General features: G+C 36.5%; 1 protein-coding gene and 1 long non-coding RNA gene across 2 annotated transcripts in view; both read right to left on the reverse strand.

Annotated features, from left to right (window-relative positions):
* The window catches only part of LOC103513110, a 72,458-nt gene extending 61,494 nt beyond the window's left edge, over positions 1-10,964 (reverse strand). The window contains exon 1 of the mRNA XM_026826400.1: positions 10,809-10,964. Within this exon, the coding sequence (XP_026682201.1) occupies positions 10,809-10,824 (16 nt within the window). The 5' untranslated portion in view covers positions 10,825-10,964. The remainder of the gene's footprint in view (positions 1-10,808) is intronic.
* Positions 10,965-10,974: 10 nt separating this feature from the next.
* Positions 10,975-20,786, reverse strand: LOC113469010. The gene is made up of 2 exons (XR_003392559.1): positions 20,681-20,786; positions 10,975-11,750 (listed from the first exon to the last, which is right to left on the reverse strand). It is a non-coding gene; the product is annotated as an uncharacterized LOC113469010 (long non-coding RNA).
* Between the last annotated feature and the right edge of the window lie 462 nt (positions 20,787-21,248).

Genomic DNA, 21,248 nt, shown 5'->3' on the forward strand with positions numbered 1-21,248 from the left:
TCTTCTTCTTCTTCTTCTTCTTCTTCTTCTTCTTCTTCTTCTTCTGAAATCTCTCTCGCGATCTCATGTACTTGTGATTATGTTGAAGAAGAGATTGAACTTTACCGAGTCTAATGTTTTGCACCTTTTTGCCTTCTTTTCACCTCTTCTTTCTTGTTCTTCCTTATTTCTCTTCCTCTCCCCATATTTAGCTCTCTAATTTCCCTTCAGTTTACCCTCCATTTCTTTTTCACCCCTATCACTTTCTTTTCTCTCTACCTTCTCCTCCACTTTTCTTTCTTCGTGGTTTTTGTTTTCTTCGGCTTTTCTCTAATATGATTATTTATGGCCGCATTTATTTCTTCATTTTTTTCTTCTCCGTCTTCGTCTTCTTCTTCTTCGTCTTCTTCTTCTTCATCATCTTCGTCTTCTTCTTCTTCTTCTTCTTCTTCTTCTTCTTCTTCTTCTTCTTCTTCTTCTTCTTCTTCTGAAATCTCTCTCGCGATCTCATGTACTTGTGATTATGTTGAAGAAGAGATTGAACTTTACCGAGTCTAATGTTTTGCACCTTTTTGCCTTCTTTTCACCTCTTCTTTCTTGTTCTTCCTTATTTCTCTTCCTCTCCCCATATTTAGCTCTCTAATTTCCCTTCAGTTTACCCTCCATTTCTTTTTCACCCCTATCACTTTCTTTTCTCTCTACCTTCTCCTCTACTTTTCTTTCTTCGTGGTTTTTGTTTTCTTCGGCTTTTCTCTAATATGATTATTTATGGCCGCATTTATTTCTTGTGTTTTCCAAGTACTCTCGCACCTACCTACTCTGAAACTAAGATGTTTTGAAAATAAAGTTCTTCTTTCTTATTCGTCGTCGTCTTCTTCTTCTTCTTCTTCATCTTCTTCTTCGTCTCCTTCTTCTTCTTCGTCTCCTTCTTTCGTTTACTTAGGGAGAGATTTTTTGAAGAAGTTTCCTTCAGACCCTCCTACAAAAGGTAGGTTATTCTTCTTCTTCTTCTTCTGAAATCTCTCTCGCGATCTCATGTACTTGTGATTATGTTCAAGAAGAGATTGAACTTTTGCGAGTCTAATGTTGCACCTTTTTGCCTTCTTTTCACCTCTTCTTTTTCGTTCTTCCTTATTGCTCTTTCCCTTCCCTATATTTAGCTATCTTATTCTCTTTATTTTACCCTCCATTTCTTTTTCACCGCTAGCATTTTCTTTTCTCTCTACCTTCTCCTCCACTTTTCTTTCTTCGTGGTTTTTGTTTTATTCGGCTTTTCTATTATATGATTATTTATGGCCGCATTTATTTCTTGTGTTTTCCAAGTAGGTACTCGCACCTACCTGCTTCGCTCTTTGAAACTAAGATGTTTTGAAAATAAAGTTCTTCTTTCTTATTCGTCGTCTTCTTCTTCTTCTTTTTCTTCTTCATCTTCTTCGTCTCCTTCTTCTTCGTCTCCTTCTTTCGTTTACTTAGGGAGAGATTTTCTGAAGAAGTTTCCTTCAGACCCTCCTACAAAAGGTAGGTTGGTACGTGTTTTTTGTTGTTTTGTAAGCACCACATCAGTTGGAGCTTACAAGAACTACATTTTCGTGTTCACAGAACATTCGAAGCTCTAAAGAGAGCCTATTGTTTGCTTTTGTAATACACGCGTGCACAAGTACTTTGTTTCTGGCATGTGAAATTCAGTCACCTCCACCAATAATGCTGCCTGGCACATTGCATACTCAAACAGTTATAAGGCGTTCAAACAATTTTTCTGTCTGAAAAATTCACTCAAAATCTCACATGCTTTATCCCTCATCATTACGTCACATCATGATGACTGTAAATCCCAGGCAAGTCATGATTTTGATGAAATTATCAGATAACTCTATTTTGGAAAACTGTCAGAAGGCCTCGCCAGCAACCTTTACTCCGGATCCCTGGTTCGAGTCCCTCCAACGTCAAAGTTTTCTTTTTTTCTCCCTTTTTTTTAGACAGATTCCGGCCGGAATATTTCTCAATAATTATGCTATCTATTTTTTTCTGTCTGCGGTGCCATCCATTAAAATGATTTACAACGCTGAGCTTTCAAAAGAGATACTGCTAAAATATCAGCAGCTCTTCGTTTTAGGGTGAGTTTTTTTTACATTGCATACTCAAACAGTTATAAGGCGTTCATACAATTTTTCTGTCTTAAAAATTCACTCAAAATTTCTCATGCTTTATCCCTCATCATTACGTCACATCATGACGACTGTATATCCCAGGCAAGTCATGATTTTGATGAGATTATCAGATAGGTAACTCTATTTTGGAAAACTGTCAGAAGGCCTCGCCAGCAACCTTTACTCCGGATCCCTGGTTCGAATCCCTCCAACGTCAAAGTTTTCAAAGATAGAAGGAAGGGAGAGGGAGGATAGGTTTTATAAAATTTCAATAAAATCACTTTTTCTCAAGAAAGAATAAATATTGGAAATCATCCCCCATTCCCATTCCTCTTCCTGTTCCTCTCTCTCTCTCTCTCTCTCTCTATCTCTCTCTCTCTCTCTCTCTCTCTCTCTCTCTCTCTCTCTCTCTCCTCTCCCTTCTCTCTCTCTCTCTCTCTCTCTCTCTCTCTCTCTCTCTCTCTCTCTCTCTCTCTCTCCATTCTCTCTTTCCTTTTCTTGTCTCTGTCTTTTGCTTGTCCCGTGTAGGTAAAAAAACTCAGCAAAAGATCTTTTGTAGGAACATCTACGTATATGTACATACCTATATTTTACACATTACAAAACATTTTTGCCAGTTACCTACCCAGGTAGGTACATACATGTAATTTTTTCTTGTTTTTTGGACATAGTTACGTTTCAGGTTATACCTTCTGGTGGTATCCATAATGGAGAAGGGAAAAACTTTTTGGAATTTGTTTTAATGTTCTTTCTTTCTCCTTCCCCTTTCTTTCTCTTTCTTTCTCTCTCTCCCTCTCTCTCTCTCTCTTCTTCTTCTTTCTTTCTTTCTTTCTTTCTTTTATGTGGAGATTTTTTTCTCGCAGTTTTTTCGTTACAGAAATGTAGCACGTATCCTTACAAGGTTAACTCATTCTAAATTTGGCAGACAGGAAAGTTCTGTTATTCTGTGTTGTAGGTAAGTAATTTTATTATCATTTAGGTATTTAGCTCGGGATTTTAGTTCAAAGTAGGTTATAAGGTCAAAGTAGGTTATGTCTGGTATCCCAAGAGGAAAAAAAAATCCTACTCTTCTCCTTGTGAAAATGCCTCATCACTAAAACATCCTCCTATTTTTGAAGTACTGAAAGACTAGCCCATAAAAATGAGCTTGAAGTTCATTTTCATAGGGTCCAAAAGAGATTCATAAATTTTACATTTCGGACAAAAAAGGCCATTTTATACATAAACTTAGGTAAAAGTACGTATTCTAGCTACTCCCTATCTACCTAAATCTATACACCACCCTTTTCGTCATGCCTACCTAACTTTACCATACCAGCCTTACCTACCTATCTACCTAACTCTATCCCGTAAAGTTCAAAGAAGGGAACTCTCCACAGGACGATATACCTAGGTACATACATACATGTAGTTAGGCGTTCGTCGTTCCGGCGTTGCCTCCTCTCTCCAATGATTGTCCTCGGCATGATTTCCCCCGTGAGTAGAGATTTCAGCACAAAAGAGAGCTACGAGTGTTTGAAATTATGATTCGTACTTAAATTTTACTTTCGTTACGTCTCTAAGGTTGAAGACAAAAGGGAAAAACTGATGGTGGGTTTTCTTGGTGTATTGAGTTCCAAATAATAGTTTTTAATATAAAACGAAGCGAATACAATAGTCCGTCCCCTATACCTTTTTATTACTATCGTAATAATAAAGGAAGGACGGACCAAAAATGATTGAAATCTGACTTAGCCTTCGAACGTTATGATGGAACACGTTTCTAAATACCAGTACCTACATCATTTCATGTACCTAGTACCTATGTACAAACTACATACTCGTATACCTACGTATGTAGAGCATTATCTAATGAAGAGAGGGTAGGAGAAGAAGATAAAACAGAGGTGGCGAAGAAATTGGAGAGAAGGGAGGAGGATTGGGAAATATACAAATAACCAGGAGGGGAAGGGGGGGAAGGCGAAGACACTAAAAATGGGGGAAGAAAATGGGTTTGGGGTCCGCAACAGGTAATAGAGTTTTTGAACACGGCTTTTAAAGGCTGTAAATTTCGGTAGGAAATATTGTTTCGGAGTTTTAGAGGAGGCATATGAGGGTATGAAGTAAAAATGATTGAAATCGGATTTGGCCTTCGAATGTTATGATGGAACACGTTTCTAAATACTAGTACCTACATCATTTCATGTACCTAGTACCTATGTACATACTACATACTCGTATACCTACGTATGTAGAGCATTATCTAATGAAGAGAGAGTACGATCAAATGAAGTAAATTAAAAGGAAATTTAAAAGGCACAGAAATAGAGCTAGAGAGATGAGAGACTAACGGGAATGAAAACAAGTGTGGAACGGAGCGTTTGCCGTTCTTTAAACGAAATTAAGCATAAAAGAGCTTTTCCTTTAGACCGGTGCTTCTCAAATTGTGTGCCACGGCACACTAGTGCGCCGCAAGAGTTGTGCCGTGAGGTTGTCTTAGGTGTGCCGCAAGATTTGGGATTTTTTTTTCCTTTTCTTTATAAGACAAAATTCACAAAACTGATGAAACAAAGAAAGGCCGTAGGCCAAATTAAGAAGGCCTGCTTCTCTATTAGAAGAACATGTTCACTCTAACTAATTAACTCTAATACAATATTCATGTACCTACTATTAAGGAAGGGAGGAGGGAGGGCCGCGGAAAGATTGGAATCTTGAAAATTGTACCACAGTGGCCACAACTTTGAGAAGCACTCCTTCAAACAAAAGAGTCGGGAAAAATAAACGACACCGACATTACGTATGAATTTTCCCTTTTAATTTTCGAAACAAGTGCGGTTGTAATGATTCGGAATATAATTATTTTCCAAGTAAATGCTTATGTAAACTCCCAGCACGTGTGAAGTACGGAGATTTCAGCACAAAAGAGAGCGACGAGTGTTTGAAAATATGATTCGTAGGTACTTGAATTTTACTTTCGTTACGTCTCTAAGGTTGAAGACAAAAGGGAAAAACTGATGGTGGGTTTTCTTGGTGTATTGAGTTCCATACGAGTGTTTGAAATTATGATTCGTACTTGAATTTTACTTTCGTTACGTCTCTAAGGTTGAAGACAAAAGGGAAAAACTGATGGTGGGTTTTCTTGGTGTATTGAGTTCCAATCGATAAATATTTAAATAAGTAGATACCTACCAATAAAATTTACATTAATAAGTTAAGGTTTATTTTTTCAGTATTTAAAGGAATACAGGAAAAATTAATCTGAGATTAAATAAGGTCGAATTTAAATTACCAATTAACTATTCTTTAACGTTCAATGTTCCCAGACTTATTGCGAGTCCTGTACAATATAAATAATGACGTATGTATGTACCTATCTATGTATCCCAGGTCTCAGATCCTATGTACATTATGAATGAGCAATAAAGGTAAACTAATCCCCTAATAATTCCCTGTACAGAACCAAATAATATTGGAGATTTCACTAGGTAATGGGAGATTTTGATTGCCCAATAATTATTGAGCTATTTAAATTTTAAATAGATAATTCAATAGAATAGGATAATTCAATTAAAGGTGTTAAATTTGTATTTGAATAATTCTTGAGGTTTATCCTTCTCTCTCTCAGTCTCTATCCCACATTCATCTATCTCCTTCCCTAACTCGTTCTTATCTTTATCTCTCTCATTTTTCATTCACACCAAGTCTCTCGTGTTCTTCTTTTTCCTCCTCCTACTCCTCCTCCTTCTTCTTCTCCTCCTCCTCCTCCTCCTCCTCTTTTTCCTTTTCTCCCACACACACATTCCATATTAATAACTCACTCGCATACATTAAAATTTAAATTTGAAGGGTATTCATTAAAATTTACATTTACGACATTATTTAAAAATGGCATTCAATAAAATTTAACATTAAATTTAACAATGACAATAATTAAAAGTTCCATCAATTAAAATTTAAATTGACAATGGCATTCATTTACGAGTAATTCCTAGTTAGATTGTAGGGTAGTGCCTGCCTTATGAGCGCTAGATCGAGGGTTCAATCTCCGCCCGGGACGATCATTAAATTAAATTGATGAGGTCCGTTCTCGGAACGGCTGGCTTTCTCCTATCCTTTCCTCCTTCACTCTTCGATTTCAGGACCTCCGTTGTTGCATCAGCTTTCTCTATCAAACTTCTTGAAAAAAAAAACTATTTCTTCATACTCTCTTTTTCTCTTCTTCTTCTTCTTCTTCTTCTTCTTCTTCTTCTTTCACCCATCTTCTATAGCTAGATGAAAGACCTGAGCTTCCTAGCTTGGTTAGGTGGAAGAGGTAACCAAATCGTTCCCCTATTGAATCTAATACCTACAACACTGGTTCAAATTGAATTTTCAAATGAATAGGAAGAGGGAGGGAGCAGAGGACGGAAATTAAGGAAGAGGGGAGGCGAAGAAAAGCAAAGGGAGAAAGTATAGGAATATAGAGAGGGGGATAGAGAAAAGAGGGAGGGGGTAAAACAGAGGTGGAGAGGGAAGTGGAGACGAAGGAAGGAGGTAGGAGAAGAAGATAGACCTGAGCTTCCTAGCTTGGTTAGGTGAACCAAATCGTTCCCCTATTGAACCTAATACCTACGACACTGGTTCAAATTGAATTTTCAAATGAATTGGAAGAGGGAGGGAGCAGAGGACAGAAATTAAGGAAGAGGGGAGGCGAAGAAAAGCAAAGGGAGAAAGTATCGGATTATAGAGAGGGGGGTAGAGAAAAGAGGGAGGGGGTAAAACAGAGGTGGAGAGGGAAGTGGAGACGAAGGAAGGAGGTAGGAGAAGAAGATAAAACAGAGGTGGAGAGGAAATTGGAGAGAAGGGAGGAGGATTGGGAAATATACAAATAACCAGGAGGAGAAGGCGAAGACACTAAAAATGGGGGAAGAAAATGGGTTTGGGGTACGCAACAGGTAATAGAGTTTTTGAACACAGCTTTTAAAGGCTGCAAATTTCGGTAGGAAATTGTTTCAGGGTTTTAGAGGAGGCATGTGAGGCTATAATGGTTTATAATGAAGAAAAGGATGACCCTCTGGGGAGAGATGGAGGATAGAGGCAGAGATTGTGTGTGCAATAAAAATATACATATAATTATACATAGAGGCAATGTATTGTGATAATTATCATTATAAAGATCAATAGAAATTCATGTATGTAGGTATGTAGATGAGAAATTAATCTAACATTCACTTTAAAAAAAGTACCTACCTACATACCTAGTTACTTAATGTACAGAAATCCATCGAGATTCCTAATTTCTCTAATTTTATGAAAAAATATTCATTAAGATAAATTTCTAAAATTTACGGAAGATTATTTTCCTTAAATTTCCTCGTAATGAAGATAAATATTCCGAGATAATAAGATAAATTTCCCTAGATAGAAGATGGAACAAAGAGGATATTCAAGCACCGAAGATGAATATTTCTCCAGACATTATTATTAAATACAATGTATATGTTTTCAACATAGCTATAGGTACATCAGTTGAAGTACATAGCTTTTCCAGCCATAACTTTGCTACGTACTTTGTCTGAACTTTATCCTGTCTTACGAATACTTACATGTACCTACACTACCTACATAGACTTGCTATGTAAAACTTGTTCATACATAGGGTTTCTATTTTCTATGTACTATATACTTAATATACTGTTTGTACATTAGAGTTAAAATTTACGTAGACAATGAAGAGAACTTTTACGAAGCGACAAAAACGTTGATGTCATTTTCAGCTCGAGACGACAGGGCCGTATTTAGAACCCCCCCCCCCCATTTCTTCTTCTTATCCTTGTCTTGATTTTCTGTCGAGAAAAAATAATGATGGAAAATAAGAAATGAGACCTAGAAGCATGGAAAGAAGGTACAAGGACCATACTTTTCTTTCTTGGGAAAGAAAGAGAGAAGGAGAAAGAGAGGGAGAGAAAGATGGAGGGAGAAAGAGAGTTTGTGACAACTTGAAAACTACCTAATCTACTCCAAATCTGAATTATGATTTATCTGTGGTGAAGCTGAAAGTCTGTTCACGAGTCTGATGAATATTACAGCATTACTATTACTAAGAGCCTTCTTTACTGGTTCTATCACTCCTGTTCTTACTTTTTATTCTGGTATAATATCGCCACTGGTCACTTTCTCGTTCAAAGAAGCTACCAAATACGAGCAAACCTCCCAGCAAATAGGCAAAAACACCAAAAGGGATAAGAACTCTGATTATTATACATAGTTTCAAGTTACAATCTGTACCTAAAGAACTTCCAATAAAACCTAGGTAGGTACCTATTTACCTAAACTAAAATTCAAAGAAAAAAAATCGACTCTACTGGAAATCGAACCAAGGACCTTCTGGCTTATTCTCAGTTTAACATCTCCCAGCAAGATGAACGGTCTCTAATGAGACGAATTTAGATTAGATTTTAATAAATAAGACTGTGCTCGGGCAAAAGGTTAAAGCTTTCAGCATTCCTTTTCTTGTCTCTGTCTTTTGCTTGTCCCGTGTAGGTAAAAAAAAACTCAGCAAAAGATCTTTTGTAGGTACATCTACGTATATGTACATACCTATGTTTTACACATTACAAAACATTTTTTGCCAGGTACCCACCTAGGTACATACCTACAATACCTACATGTAATTTTTTCTTGTTTTTTGGACACAGTTACGTTTCAGGTTATACCTTCTGGTTGTATCCATAATGGAGAAGGGAAAAACTTTTTGGAATTTGTTTTAATGTTCTTTCTTTCTCCTTCCCCTTTCTTTCTCTCTCTCTCTCTCTCTCTCTCTCTCTCTCTCTTCTTCTTCTTCTTCTTCTTCTTTCTATTATGTGGAGATTTTTTTCTCGCAGTTTTTCCGTTACAGAAATGTAGCACGTATCTTACAAGGTTAACTCATTCTAAATTTGGCAGACAGAAAAGTTCTGTATTGTAGGCAAGTAGTTTTATTATCATTTAGGTATTTAGCTCGGGATTTTAGTTCAAAGTAGGTTATAATTATAAGCCTGTTGGCTGTCCGGTATTCTAAGAGGAAAAAAAATCCTACTCTTCTCCTTGTGAAAATGCCTCATCACTAAAACATCCTCCTATTTTTGAAGTACTGAAAGACTAGCCCATAAAAATGAGCTTAAAGTTCATTTTCATAGGGTCCAAAAGAGATCCATAAATTTTACATATCGGACAAAAAAAAGGCCATTTTATACACAAACCTAGGTAAAAGTACGTACTCTAGCTACTCCCTATCTACCTAAATCTATACCCCACCCTTTTCGTCATGCCTACCTAACTTTACCATACCAGCCTTACCTACCTATCTACCTAACTCTATCCCGTAAAGTTCAAAGAAGGGAGCTCTCCACAGGACGATATACCTGGGTACATACATACCTACTTATTCCTTATGAAATATTAATGATCTCCTATATTAACATACCTACCTACATATCTACCCAGGGAGGGTGCGAAAAATTTAAATACTCTCGTTTTCTTTTTAATATTTCTCTTTCATTACTCTCTCGCGCACTCCCTTTCTTTTTACCCGCGCACCCGTCTCTCTCTCCAATAAATTGGGGCGAATTTCCTTTTTACCAGTAATTATATTTTACCACTCTTATTACAGTTATATTACAGTTAGTTCAAATAAATTTTAAAATCATTTCCGATTTAATTTTTTCATCAAGGGTTTCTTGTGGGATACGACACTTGTTGATTGTTAATTTTTTAATGATCGTCTCAATTTGTTTAAAATGTCCTGATTGATTATGGTCCTATAGAATTTTTGGCCTCGTGAACAAAAAAGGCCATTTTATACATAAACCTAGGTAAAAGTACGTACTCTAGCTACTCCCTATCTACCTAAATCCATACCCCACCCTTTTCGTCATGCCTACCTAACTTTACCATACCAGCCTTACCTACCTATCTACCTAACTCTATCCCGTAAAGTTCAAAGAAGGGAACTCTCCACAGGACGATATACCTAGGTACATACATACATACCTACTTATTCCTTATGAAATATGAATGATCTCCTATATTAACATACCTACCTACATAATTATCTACCTAGGGAGGGTGAGAATATTAGATTAAGTAGGACTGCATTTTACGAGTAGGTACAAGCCCCAATTTCTTTGTGCTTTAAATTACATAATACATATACAGACCTTTTATATGATCCTATTTCATCCCTGGGCCTCAGAAAACTTCACCCTTAATCATTATGTATTTCTAGTAAAACTGTTTCTACGTAGACCTAGAAATCCCTGTTCCAATTTAACGTCTGGTTTGCAGTAGAAACTGCATATGTATTTTATTATGTAAAATATGTAGAAAATTAATTTATGTATTATAATCAGAGCCCGCAAAAATATTTAGGTATTTAGCTCGGGATTTTAGTTCAAAGTAGGTTATAAGCCTGTTGGCTGTCCGGTATTCTAAGAGGAAAAAAAATCCTACTCTTCTCCTTGCGAAAATGCCTCATCATTAAAACACCCTCCTATTTTTGAAGTAGGTACTGAAAGACTAGCCCATAAAAATGAGCTTGAAGTTCATTTTCATAGGGTCCAAAAGAGATTCATAAATTTTACATTTCGAACAAACCCGCAAAAATATGGTAAAACAGTATGGCGCCATGAAAGAATAAAAATGAAAATTTATTAATCACTCACAGTTACAGGTTTAGTTTCTTACCTCCAATGACTGGCATACTTGTTTCTCGGCAGGTCACTTCAGGGACTGACTAGACCAGGTACTTTAGACTGATCAGTCCTCATCAGTCAGCTACTGTCAAACTTGATCAGGTAATGATCTTAATCGCCAAGCTCAACCTGATGTTGACTTTCCATTTGGACATATTCGGCCGGTCACTTCAGGGACTGACTAGACCAGGTACTTTAGACTGATCAATCCTCATCAGTCAGCTACTGTCAAACTTGATCAGGTAATGATCTTAATCGCCAAGCTCAACCTGATGTTGACTTTCCATTTGGACATAATCGAAGAAAATTATATTCTATTAGATGAACGAAAATTAATCATTTATTAAGGAGGAAGAATGGATATTGTTTATTTGATAAAGGAAAAGTCAATTTCATTCCATGGAAAATTTAAATTCATTCTAGAGTTTTTTTATTGGATAAAAGGAAAATTAATTTTTTTATTCTAGGATTATATTTGATGAAGGAATTTGTCTTGTCTTCTTTATCTTATTTATTTTCTTATTAGTGTTTTACTATCGGACAAAGGAAAATGTTTTTTTACTGTCGAGCTTCGATAGACGAAGTTTTTTGTCTTTTTTTTTAATTTTATTTTATTTATTAAGATTAGACATCATTAATGTTTTATTTATTTAGGTATTCATTCCAGAGTTTTATTTTTTGATAAGGAACCCTCCTCATTGGTGTGTTCAAAAAACCAAGTGTTGATCAATAAGTAAAGGAAAATTGAAAAGCTTATAACCAGGGCTAGAATTAGAAAAGTATTGTTATGGAGGCACAGCATAATGTTTTGATAATTGTTTCTTGCGGTTCCTTGTTTTTCCAGTCTATTTCAATTTCTCCTCTTGATTCTTCTTTATAAAATTTTTCTTCTAAAAACCACCGCTTTCCAGAAAGTAAAATTGCCCCATCGAATCTAAAATGGGGATATAGTAATAACAGTAAAATGGAAAAGAGAAAAAGGAAGGAAGAAAGGGTTCCTTGTTTTTCCAGTCTATTTCAATTTCTCCTCTTGATTCTTCTTTATAAAATTTTTCTTCTAAAAACCACGCTTTTCCAGAAAGTAAAATTGCCCCATCGAATCTAAAATGGGGATATAGTAATAACAGTAAAATGGAAAAGAGAAAAAGGAAGGAAGAAAATGTTTATTTTATTCTAAACTTCACTGAAACATTTCAAAAACAGAAAGAATGTGAGAAAAAAGTACGAGAGGGAGCGAAGGAGATAGAGAAAGAGAGGCCAAAGAAGAGAAAAGAAATGGAGAAAGAGTGAAGGTGAAAAAAAAAGAGAAATATAAAGAAAATGAAAGTGAGTAGGGGAAGTATAATGGAATCCTCCACAAGGAAAACTGCCAAAAGCCACATGAAAAGATGAGAAAAAGGAAGAGTCAGATATAAGAAAGAAAGTAAAAGTCAGAAACATTTTATTCTAAACTTCACTGAAACATTTCAAAAACAGAAAGAATATGAGAAAAAACTACGAGAGGGAGTGAAGGAGATAGAGAAAGAGAGGCCAAAGAAGAGAAAAGAAATGGAGAAAGAGTGAAGGTGAAAAAAAAAGAGAAATATAAAGAAAATGCCATCGAATCTAAAATGGGAATATAATAATAACAGTAAAATGGAAGAGAGAAAAAATGTTTATTTTATTCTAAACTTCGCTGAAACATTTCAAAAAACAGAAAGAGTGTGAGGAAAAAAAGAGGAAGCGAAAGAGATAGAAACGACAAAGAGCGAAAGAGAAGAAGAGAGAAATACATATAAAGAAAATGAAAGTAGGTAGGGGAAGTATAATGGAATCCTCCACAAGAAAAACTGCCAAAAGCCACATGAAAAGATGAGAAAAAGGAAGAGTCAGATATAAGAAAGAAAGTAAAAGTAAGAAAGAGAGAATAAAGGTCCTCCACAAGGAAAACTGCCAAAAGCCACATGAAAAGATGAGAAAAAGGAAGAGTCAGATATAAGAAAGAAAGTAAAAGTCAGAAAGAGAGAATAAAGGGAGGGGGCGAGAGAATGAAAAATTGCAATTAATTTAAACTGTTTATGTTTAAAATTGAAAGAATAAAAAGAAAGCAAAAAATAATAAATTGGGGCGAATTTCCTTTTTACCAGTAATTATATTTTACCACTCTTTCCCTTTTGCTCTTCTTCCTCCCCTCTCTCATCCTTTTTCTTCTCTCTCTCTCTCTCTCTCTCTCTCTCTCTCTTCATTCCTTCCTTTCTCTTCTCTCTCTCCCCCCACATTCTCTCTCCTAATAAATTTCCAGTGTCGTATTCTATTTTTGTTTCGTTCCTAAGGTTTAGGTACTAACTACATGGTAAATTTGGACGATTTTTTTTTTTTTATTATTATTATTATTGTTTTTTTATTTTTAAGAGGTTTGACAGAGGGAACTGTAACTGCCATGGTCTTATCGTCCCGAAATCGAAGAGAGAAGGAAGACAGGATAGGAGAAAGCCAGCCGTTCCGAGAACGAACATTATTCCATCAGGATAAAATCCGCCCCGTGCGGGAATCGAACCCGCGGCCTAGCGCTTACAAGGCAGACGCACTACCAAATAAGCTAACTAGGCTGGCGAAATTTTTCTTTCATAAGACTTAAATAATTACTGTTAGTTGAAATAAATTTTAAAATCATTTACGATTTATTTTTTGATCAAGGGTTTCTTGTGGGATAGGTACGACGCTTGTTGATTGTTAATTTTTTAATGATCGTCTCAATTTGTTTAAAATGTCCTGATTGATTATGGTCCTATAGAATTTTTGGCCTCGTGTTTCTAGAAGGAATGGGAGGTATGGAAAATATACAAATAACCAGGAGGAGAAGGCGAAGACACTAAAAATGGGGGAAGAAAAGGGGTTTGGGGTTCGCAACAGGTAATAGAGTTTTGAACACGGCTTTTAAAGGCTGCAAATTTCGGTAGGAAATATTGTTTCGGGGTTTTAGAGGAGGCATATATGAGGGCATGAAGGTTTATAATGAAGAAAAGGATGACCCTCTGGGGAGAGATGGAGGATACAGGCAGAGAATGTGTGTGCAATAGAAATATGCATTTAATTATACATAGAGACAATGTATTGTGATAATTATCACTTTAAAGATCAATAGAAATTCATGTATGTAGGTATGTAGATGAGAAATTAATCTAACATTCACGTTAAAAAAAAGTACCTACCTACATACCTAGTTACTTAATGTACAGAAATCCATCGAGATTCCTAATTCCTCTAATTTTATGAAAAAATATTCATTAAGATAAATTTCTAAAATTTACGGAAGATTATTTTCCTTAAATTTCCTCGTAATGAAGATATAATAAAAAAAAGTATACAACACGACTTGAATAACTAAAATCTCAAATAACTAGACTAGGTATAGGTACGTAACTAACTCGTGTCTTCGCGATCGACTAAAATGGTTAACCGCGAGTACTGTGGCAACCGCGAACATAGGAAAAGTACCAACTGATGTGAATAGATGTCAACATGACGTGTATTGTGTGTTTGTGGTTTGTCTGTGGAGGCTTCATTTATCTTAATTAGTCTGCTATTCAAAATAGAAAGGGCCAGTTGGAAGTAAAAGGGATGAAGCATAGATAAAAAGATGATGAGCAAGAAGTAAAAGAAAAAAGGGAAGAGAGAGAGAAAGAGGATAAAGAGGATGAACAGACAGACACACGGACGACACCGAAGCGAATACAATAGCCCGTCCCTTATACCTTTGGTAAAAGGGATGAATCATAGATAAAAAGAGGATGAGCAAGAATTAAAAGAAAAAAGGGAAGAGAGAGAGAAAGAGGATAAAGAGGATGAACAGACAGACACACAGACGACACCGAAGCGAATACAATAGCCCGTCCCTTATACCTTTTATTATTACTATTGTAATTTAATAAAGGAAGGACGGGCTAAAGCCAGTTGGAGACCAAGGTAAATATTAATTAGGGTAAGTGTACCATTTATTGGCCCACCTGCCCACATTTATTTTTCTAATTTTTGTTTTTATGACTACAATTTTGTGGGCACAGCGAACATAGGAAAAGTACCAACTGATGTGAATAGATGTCAACATGACGTGTATTGTGTGTGTTGTGGTTTGTCTGTGGAGGCTTCATTTATCTTAATTAGTCTGCTATTCAAAATAGACAGGGCCAGTTGGAGACCAAGGTAACTATTAATTAAATCTGTAGCAAATTCCCACTTTGCGATTTCGATTTACTGTTTATTCAGCCGATTTATTTAGCGTATTTTTGGGGCACCTGTTGTTGACTAATCCGCGCCAATTTACTTCGTGTCTTGGCCATTTTTGCCAAAGTGTTGGCCATTGGTCATTTTTGCCGAATTTTATCAAAGTCTTGGCCGTTCGTGAGTTTTGATGAAACAAAGAAAAGAATAAACTAATAAAATACCTATCGAACTGAGCTAAAAGTCTTGGTTGGTAGATTTCCGCCTTGGGCGAAATGTTTGTTCTCGGAACGGCTGACTTTCTCCTATCCTGTCTTCCTTCTTTCTTCCTTTTCGGGATAGTAAGACCTTAGAAGTTACAGTTCCCTCTGTCAAACCTCTTGAAAAAAAATCATTTTCATTGCGCTAAAGGGTCTGGTTGAGGGACCTTTTCGTGAAATTATTATTTCTTTTATTCTTTATGTGTTTTATTTTTTATTCTCTTACAACTTACCCACTGTTAGTCATACCGGTATTAAGGTAGGTTCGCCTAATAGGTTAAGGTTAGGCAGGTGTAGATACCTAGTAGGTACTACCTACATTATAATATATCTAGCAGTCATCCAATACATAATAGAGAGATTTCGGACTTCCCAACTATTGGACCATAACGAAAACCATATTGCTTCGATTTTGAGCTTATTAACGAGTGCTAATATATCTAGCAGTCATCCCAGATATAATAGAGAGATTTCGGACTTCCCAACTATTGGACCATAACGAAAACCATATTGCTTCGATTTTGAGCTTATTAACGAGTGCTAGCACCGATATATTAAGGTAGGTTCGCCTAATAGGTTAAGGTTAGGCAGGTGTATAGGTACCTACTAGTAGGTACTACCTACATAATATATCTAGCAGTCATTCCATAATAGAGAGATTTCGGACTTCCCAACTATTGGACCATAACGAAAACCATATTGCTTCGATTTTGAGCTTATTAACGAGTGCTAGCAGAACAAGATTAAGTCGGTACAAGACAAAAGTAAATCTTTAAACAACAGAAATGGACTGGTGAGACACGAGTGCTAGTAGAACAAGATTAAGTCGGTACAAGACAAAAGTAAATCTTTAAACAACAGAAATGGACTGGTGAGAGAGAAAATAGTACTTATCTACAAGATTATGGTATCACTCAAGATTATGTATTACTCAAGATAATGGGTATGTCACTCAAGATTATTTATGAAAATAGTACTTATCTACAAGATTATGGTATCACTCAAGATTATGTATTACTCAAGATAATGGGTATGTCACTCAAGATTATTTATCACTCAAGATTATGTACCACTCAAGATAATAGGTATGTCACTCAAGATTATGGATCTCTCAAGATAATAGAAAATGTTTTGACGTTAAACCACCACCAGAGATTATGGATCACTCAAGATAATAGGTATGTCACTTAAGATAATGGATCACTCAAGATCATGTACAACTCAACATTAAATATCACTCAAGATTATGTCCCACTCAAGTTTACGTATCACTCAAGATTACGTACCTATACCTATCACTCAAGATTATTATATTAATCAAGACTAACTTCCTGAATGAACTAACCAGAGAAAACAAGATGGTGGTGGTTTAACGTCAAAACATTTTCTGAAGAGAAACTTTGTTAAAAGCTGCCAAACAATGATGTAGGTACATAGGTATTCGTACATAGAGTAGGTACACACTACATAATCGTATATAAAATGTAGGTACATTCTCGTACATAGAATATAGATACATATAGTACATAGAATGTAGGTACACAGTACATTCTGTGAAAAGCTGCAATGTAAGTAATAGCGCTTTAATTAAAAATGTTAGTTCATTCAGGAAGTAAATCTTGATTTATATAATAATCTTGAGTGATAGGTATAGGTACGTAATCTTGAGTGATACGTAAACCATGGTTAGTTCATTCAGGAAGTAAATCTTGATTTATATAATAATCTTGAGTGATAGGTATAGGTACGTAATCTTGAGTGAACGTAAACTTGAGTGGGACATAATCTTGAGTGATATCTAATGTTGAGTTGTACATGATCTTGAGTGATCCATTATCTCAAGTGACATACCTATTGTGGAGGGTAAGAGGATGAAGGAAGAGGAAGAGGTAAAAGGGATGAAGCATAGAGAAAAAGAGGATGAGCAAGAAGTAAAAGAAAAAAGGGAAGAGAGAGAGAGAAAGAGGATAAAGAGGATGAACAGACAGACACACGGACGACACCGAAGCGAATACAATAGCCCGTCCCTTATACCTTTTGTTATTACTATTGTAATTTAATAAAGGAAGGACGGGCTAAAAAGACAGCTTTGATTTGTTTCTTGTCATTCTCTCTCTCTCTCTCTCTCCTTTTCTCTCTCATCCTCCCTCCCATTCTGTCTCGCTATAATGTAGGTGTATCTACCCTTTGTATCATTTCCATACTCTCTCCTTTTCTCTCTCATCCTCCCTCCCATTCTGTCTCGCTATAATGTAGGTGTATCTACCCTTTGTATCATTTCCATACGAGAAACATCTAGCCTTTATGTATGAGAAGTGATTGTATTAAAAAACATGTGTTACATACAGGGTACTTTCGGAGAAAATATACTAATGTTGGATTCCGCCAGTATTTTTTCATCCCCTAAAACTTCTGTTAAGCTAACAACCTTTTAAGTTCCATTTGATTTGTATAGGCTTAACGGGGCTGCTAAGCTAACAGGCTTTTAGGGGCTGAAAAGAAGGTTGACCTACCATAATGTTTTAATGGAACTTCGAGCTGATGGCGTTTTACTATTCTGTCAATTCTAGCAGGTTGATTAACTCTTGGCATTTTTTGCACCCCGTACATAAACTTGTCCACATGTGTGTCCAAATGACAAGTAGGTAGTGAGGGAGAAGGGAGGGGGAAAGAAATTTTCCCCAGTTAGAAGCATAGAAGACATCGCAAGTGTCATTTTGAAAATTATATCACCATCAGAAAATTATTACTATCCTTATTTTTCTCTAAAAAGAATGAAAGCTTTTCCCCTTCTGTTTGTCTCTCTCCCTCCCTCTCTTTTTTTTTATTAGAAGCATAGCTTATTTTACTGTATTTGCTTCCCCTCCCTCTTTCTCTCTCTCCCCCTCTTTTCTCTCTCTCTCTCTCTCCTATAGGTACCTACCTGCTGTCGACTACATTTTATTGTTATATTTTCTGTTTTGTTGATAATAATCAGAAATTTGGCTTCCCTGATGCATGAGGAGCAAAGTTATACCTACCTAGATACCTAGCTTGATTCCTAACAATGTACCTACTTATTAATTTATTAAATGAAATTTAAATTGTAAGCCAAGATTTTTATCTTATCAGCAAAAAATAGCTCCTCTCCTTTGGGAAGGGAGTGCCTTCCCCATGATACGGCCCTGGATGCAGCGTACCTGTTTGAATCTTGTGACTAGTGCACTACCTACCTCCTCTGAAAATTAAGATAAATTGAAAGACATCGCCAGTGTCATTTTGAAAATTATATCACCATCAGAAATTATTACTATCCTTATTTTTCTCTAAAAAGAATGAAAGCTTTTCCCCTTCTGTTTGTCTCTCTCCCTCCCTCTCTTTTTTTTTATTTCTCTCTTTCTCTCTCTCTCTCATACACTCTCGTTTGCCTCTCTCTGCCTCCTTTTTCTCTTCCCCGCTCTCTCCCTTTTCTCCTTTCTCTTCGAGTCTCTTTGTTTCTCTTATTTTTTCCTCGTTATTTTACTAGCAATTTCCTGTTCTTATTTTTCATATTACTTCTTCCTCTGGCGCTTTCCTTCTCAAATTTTCGCCCTCCTCCTCTTTCTCCCTCCTCTCTCTCCCTCTTCCCTCCCCTTCCTCTTTCTCCTTTCTCTCCCTCCCCTTCCTCTCCTATTTGTTCTTGTTATTCTTAGTCTTCTTCATTTCTTCTTCTTATCCTTGTCTTGATTTTCTGTCGAGAAAAAATAATGATGGAAAATAAGAAATGAGACCTAGAAGCATGGGAATGAGGAGGAGAGAAGGGGGAGGAGGAAGAGAGGAAAAGGGAGATTGAGGGAAGGAGTGAACGAAGTAGAACGAGAGGAGGGGAGATGAAGGAAAGGGACGGAAACATAAAGACGGATGAATAGGAAAGAAAAGAGAGGGAAGGAAGAAAAAGAGAAGGAAAATGGGAGAGAAAAACTGGGAGAAGGAAAATTAGACTGAAAAAAGTGGGAGATAGAGGGAAGGAGTGAACGAAGTAGAACGAGAGGAGGGGAGATGAAGGAAAGGGACGGAAACATAAATAGGAAAGAAAAGAGAGGGAAGGAAGAAAAAGAGAAGGAAAATGGGAGAGAAAAACTGGGAGAAGGAAAATTAGACTGAAAAAAGTCAGAAGATTTTCTGTCGAGTACCTTCTTAGCTACCGGGGTAAAGAGCTTGGAAAATGGAGATAGAGGGAAAGAGTGAACGAAGTAGAACGAGAGGAGGAGAGATGAAGGAAAGGGACGGAAACATAAAGACGGATAAATAGGAAAGAAAAGAGAGGGAAGAAAGAAAAAGAGAAGGAAAATGGGAGAGAAAAACTGGGTAACTGGGAGAAGGAAAATTAGACTGAAAAAAGTCAGAAGATTTTCTGTCAAGTACCTTCTTAGCTACCGGGGTAAAGAGCTTGGAAAATTAGTATTGGATTTTCTAAGAGAAAAAGAGATGTTTCCTGAGAGAAGTAAAATGGCTTGAAAGTCGTAAAGCTTACAGGAAAATGACTTGGCTAAGCTAGGTAAGAAGGAGAGAGAGAGAGAGATAGAGAAAGAGAGAGGGAGAGAGAAAGAGTAACTAAAATAGTAAATAAATATTTAGACTGGAATAACTCTTTTCTTTACCTATTTTATCATGGTGCTTCAACACAAACCTAAATGTTAAATTAAAGCTATACAACGCCAGCCTAGTAAGCTTAGTTGGTAGTGCGTCTGCCTTGTAAGCGCTAAGCCGCGGGTTCGATTCCCGCCCGGGGCGGATTTTATCCTGATGGGATAATGTGGTTAAGAACGAGAGAGAGAGAGAAAGAGAGAGATAGAGAAAGAAAGAGGGAGAGAGAAAGAGTAACTAAAATAATAGAGGGAAGGTTTTCCTGAGAGAAGTAAAATGGCTTGAAAGCCGTAAAGCTTACAGGAAAATGACTTGGGTAGGCTTGGTTAAGAACGAGAGAGAGAGAGAAAGAGAGAGATAGAGAAAGAAAGAGGGAGAGAGAAAGAGTAACTAAAATAGTAAATAAATAGGTAAGAGCGAGAGAGAGAGAGAAAGAAAGAGGGAGAGAGAAAGAGTAACTAAAATAGTAAATAAATATTTAGACTGGAATAACTTTTTTCTTTACCTATTTTAATTTATCATGATGCTTCAACACAAACCTAAATGTTAAATTAAAGCTATACAACGCCAGCCTAGTTAGCTTAGTTGGTAGTGCGTCTGCCTTGTAAGCGCTAGGCCGCGGGTTCGATTACCGCCCGGGGCGGATTTTATCCTGATGAGATAATGTTCGTTCTCGGAACGGCTGGCTTTCTCCTATCATGTCTTCCTTCTCTCTTCGATTTCGGGACGATAAGACCATAGCAGTTACAGTTCCCTCTGTCAAACCTCTTAAAAAATAATAAAAAAAGGTATACAACACGACTTGAATAACTAAAATCTCAAATAACTAGACTAGCTACGTAACTAACTCGTGTCTTCGCGATCGACTAAAATGGTTAACCACGAGTACTGTGGGCACAGCGAACATAGGAAAAGTACCAACTGATGTGAATAGATGTCAACCTGACGTGTATTGTGTGTTTGTGGTTTGTCTGTGGAGGCTTCATTTATCTTAATTAGTCTGCTATTCAAAATAGAAAGGGCCAGTTGGAGGTATACAACACGACTTGAATAACTAAAATCTCAAATAACTAGACTAGCTACGTAACTAACTCGTGTCTTCGCGATCGACTAAAATGGTTAACCACGAGTACTGTGGGCACAGCGAACATAGGAAAAGTACCAACTGATGTGAATAGATGTCAACCTGACGTGTATTGTGTGTTTGTGGTTTGTCTGTGGAGGCTTCATTTATCTTAATTAGTCTGCTATTCAAAATAGAAAGGGCCAGTTGGAGACCAAGGTAAATATTAATTAGGGTAAGTGTACCATTTATTGGCCCACCTGCCCACATTTATTTTTCTAATTTTTGTTTTTATGACTACAAT

This window comes from Diaphorina citri, unplaced genomic scaffold (genome assembly GCF_000475195.1).
Source record: "Diaphorina citri unplaced genomic scaffold, Diaci psyllid genome assembly version 1.1 scaffold926, whole genome shotgun sequence".
Taxonomy (NCBI): Eukaryota; Metazoa; Arthropoda; class Insecta; order Hemiptera; family Psyllidae; genus Diaphorina; species Diaphorina citri.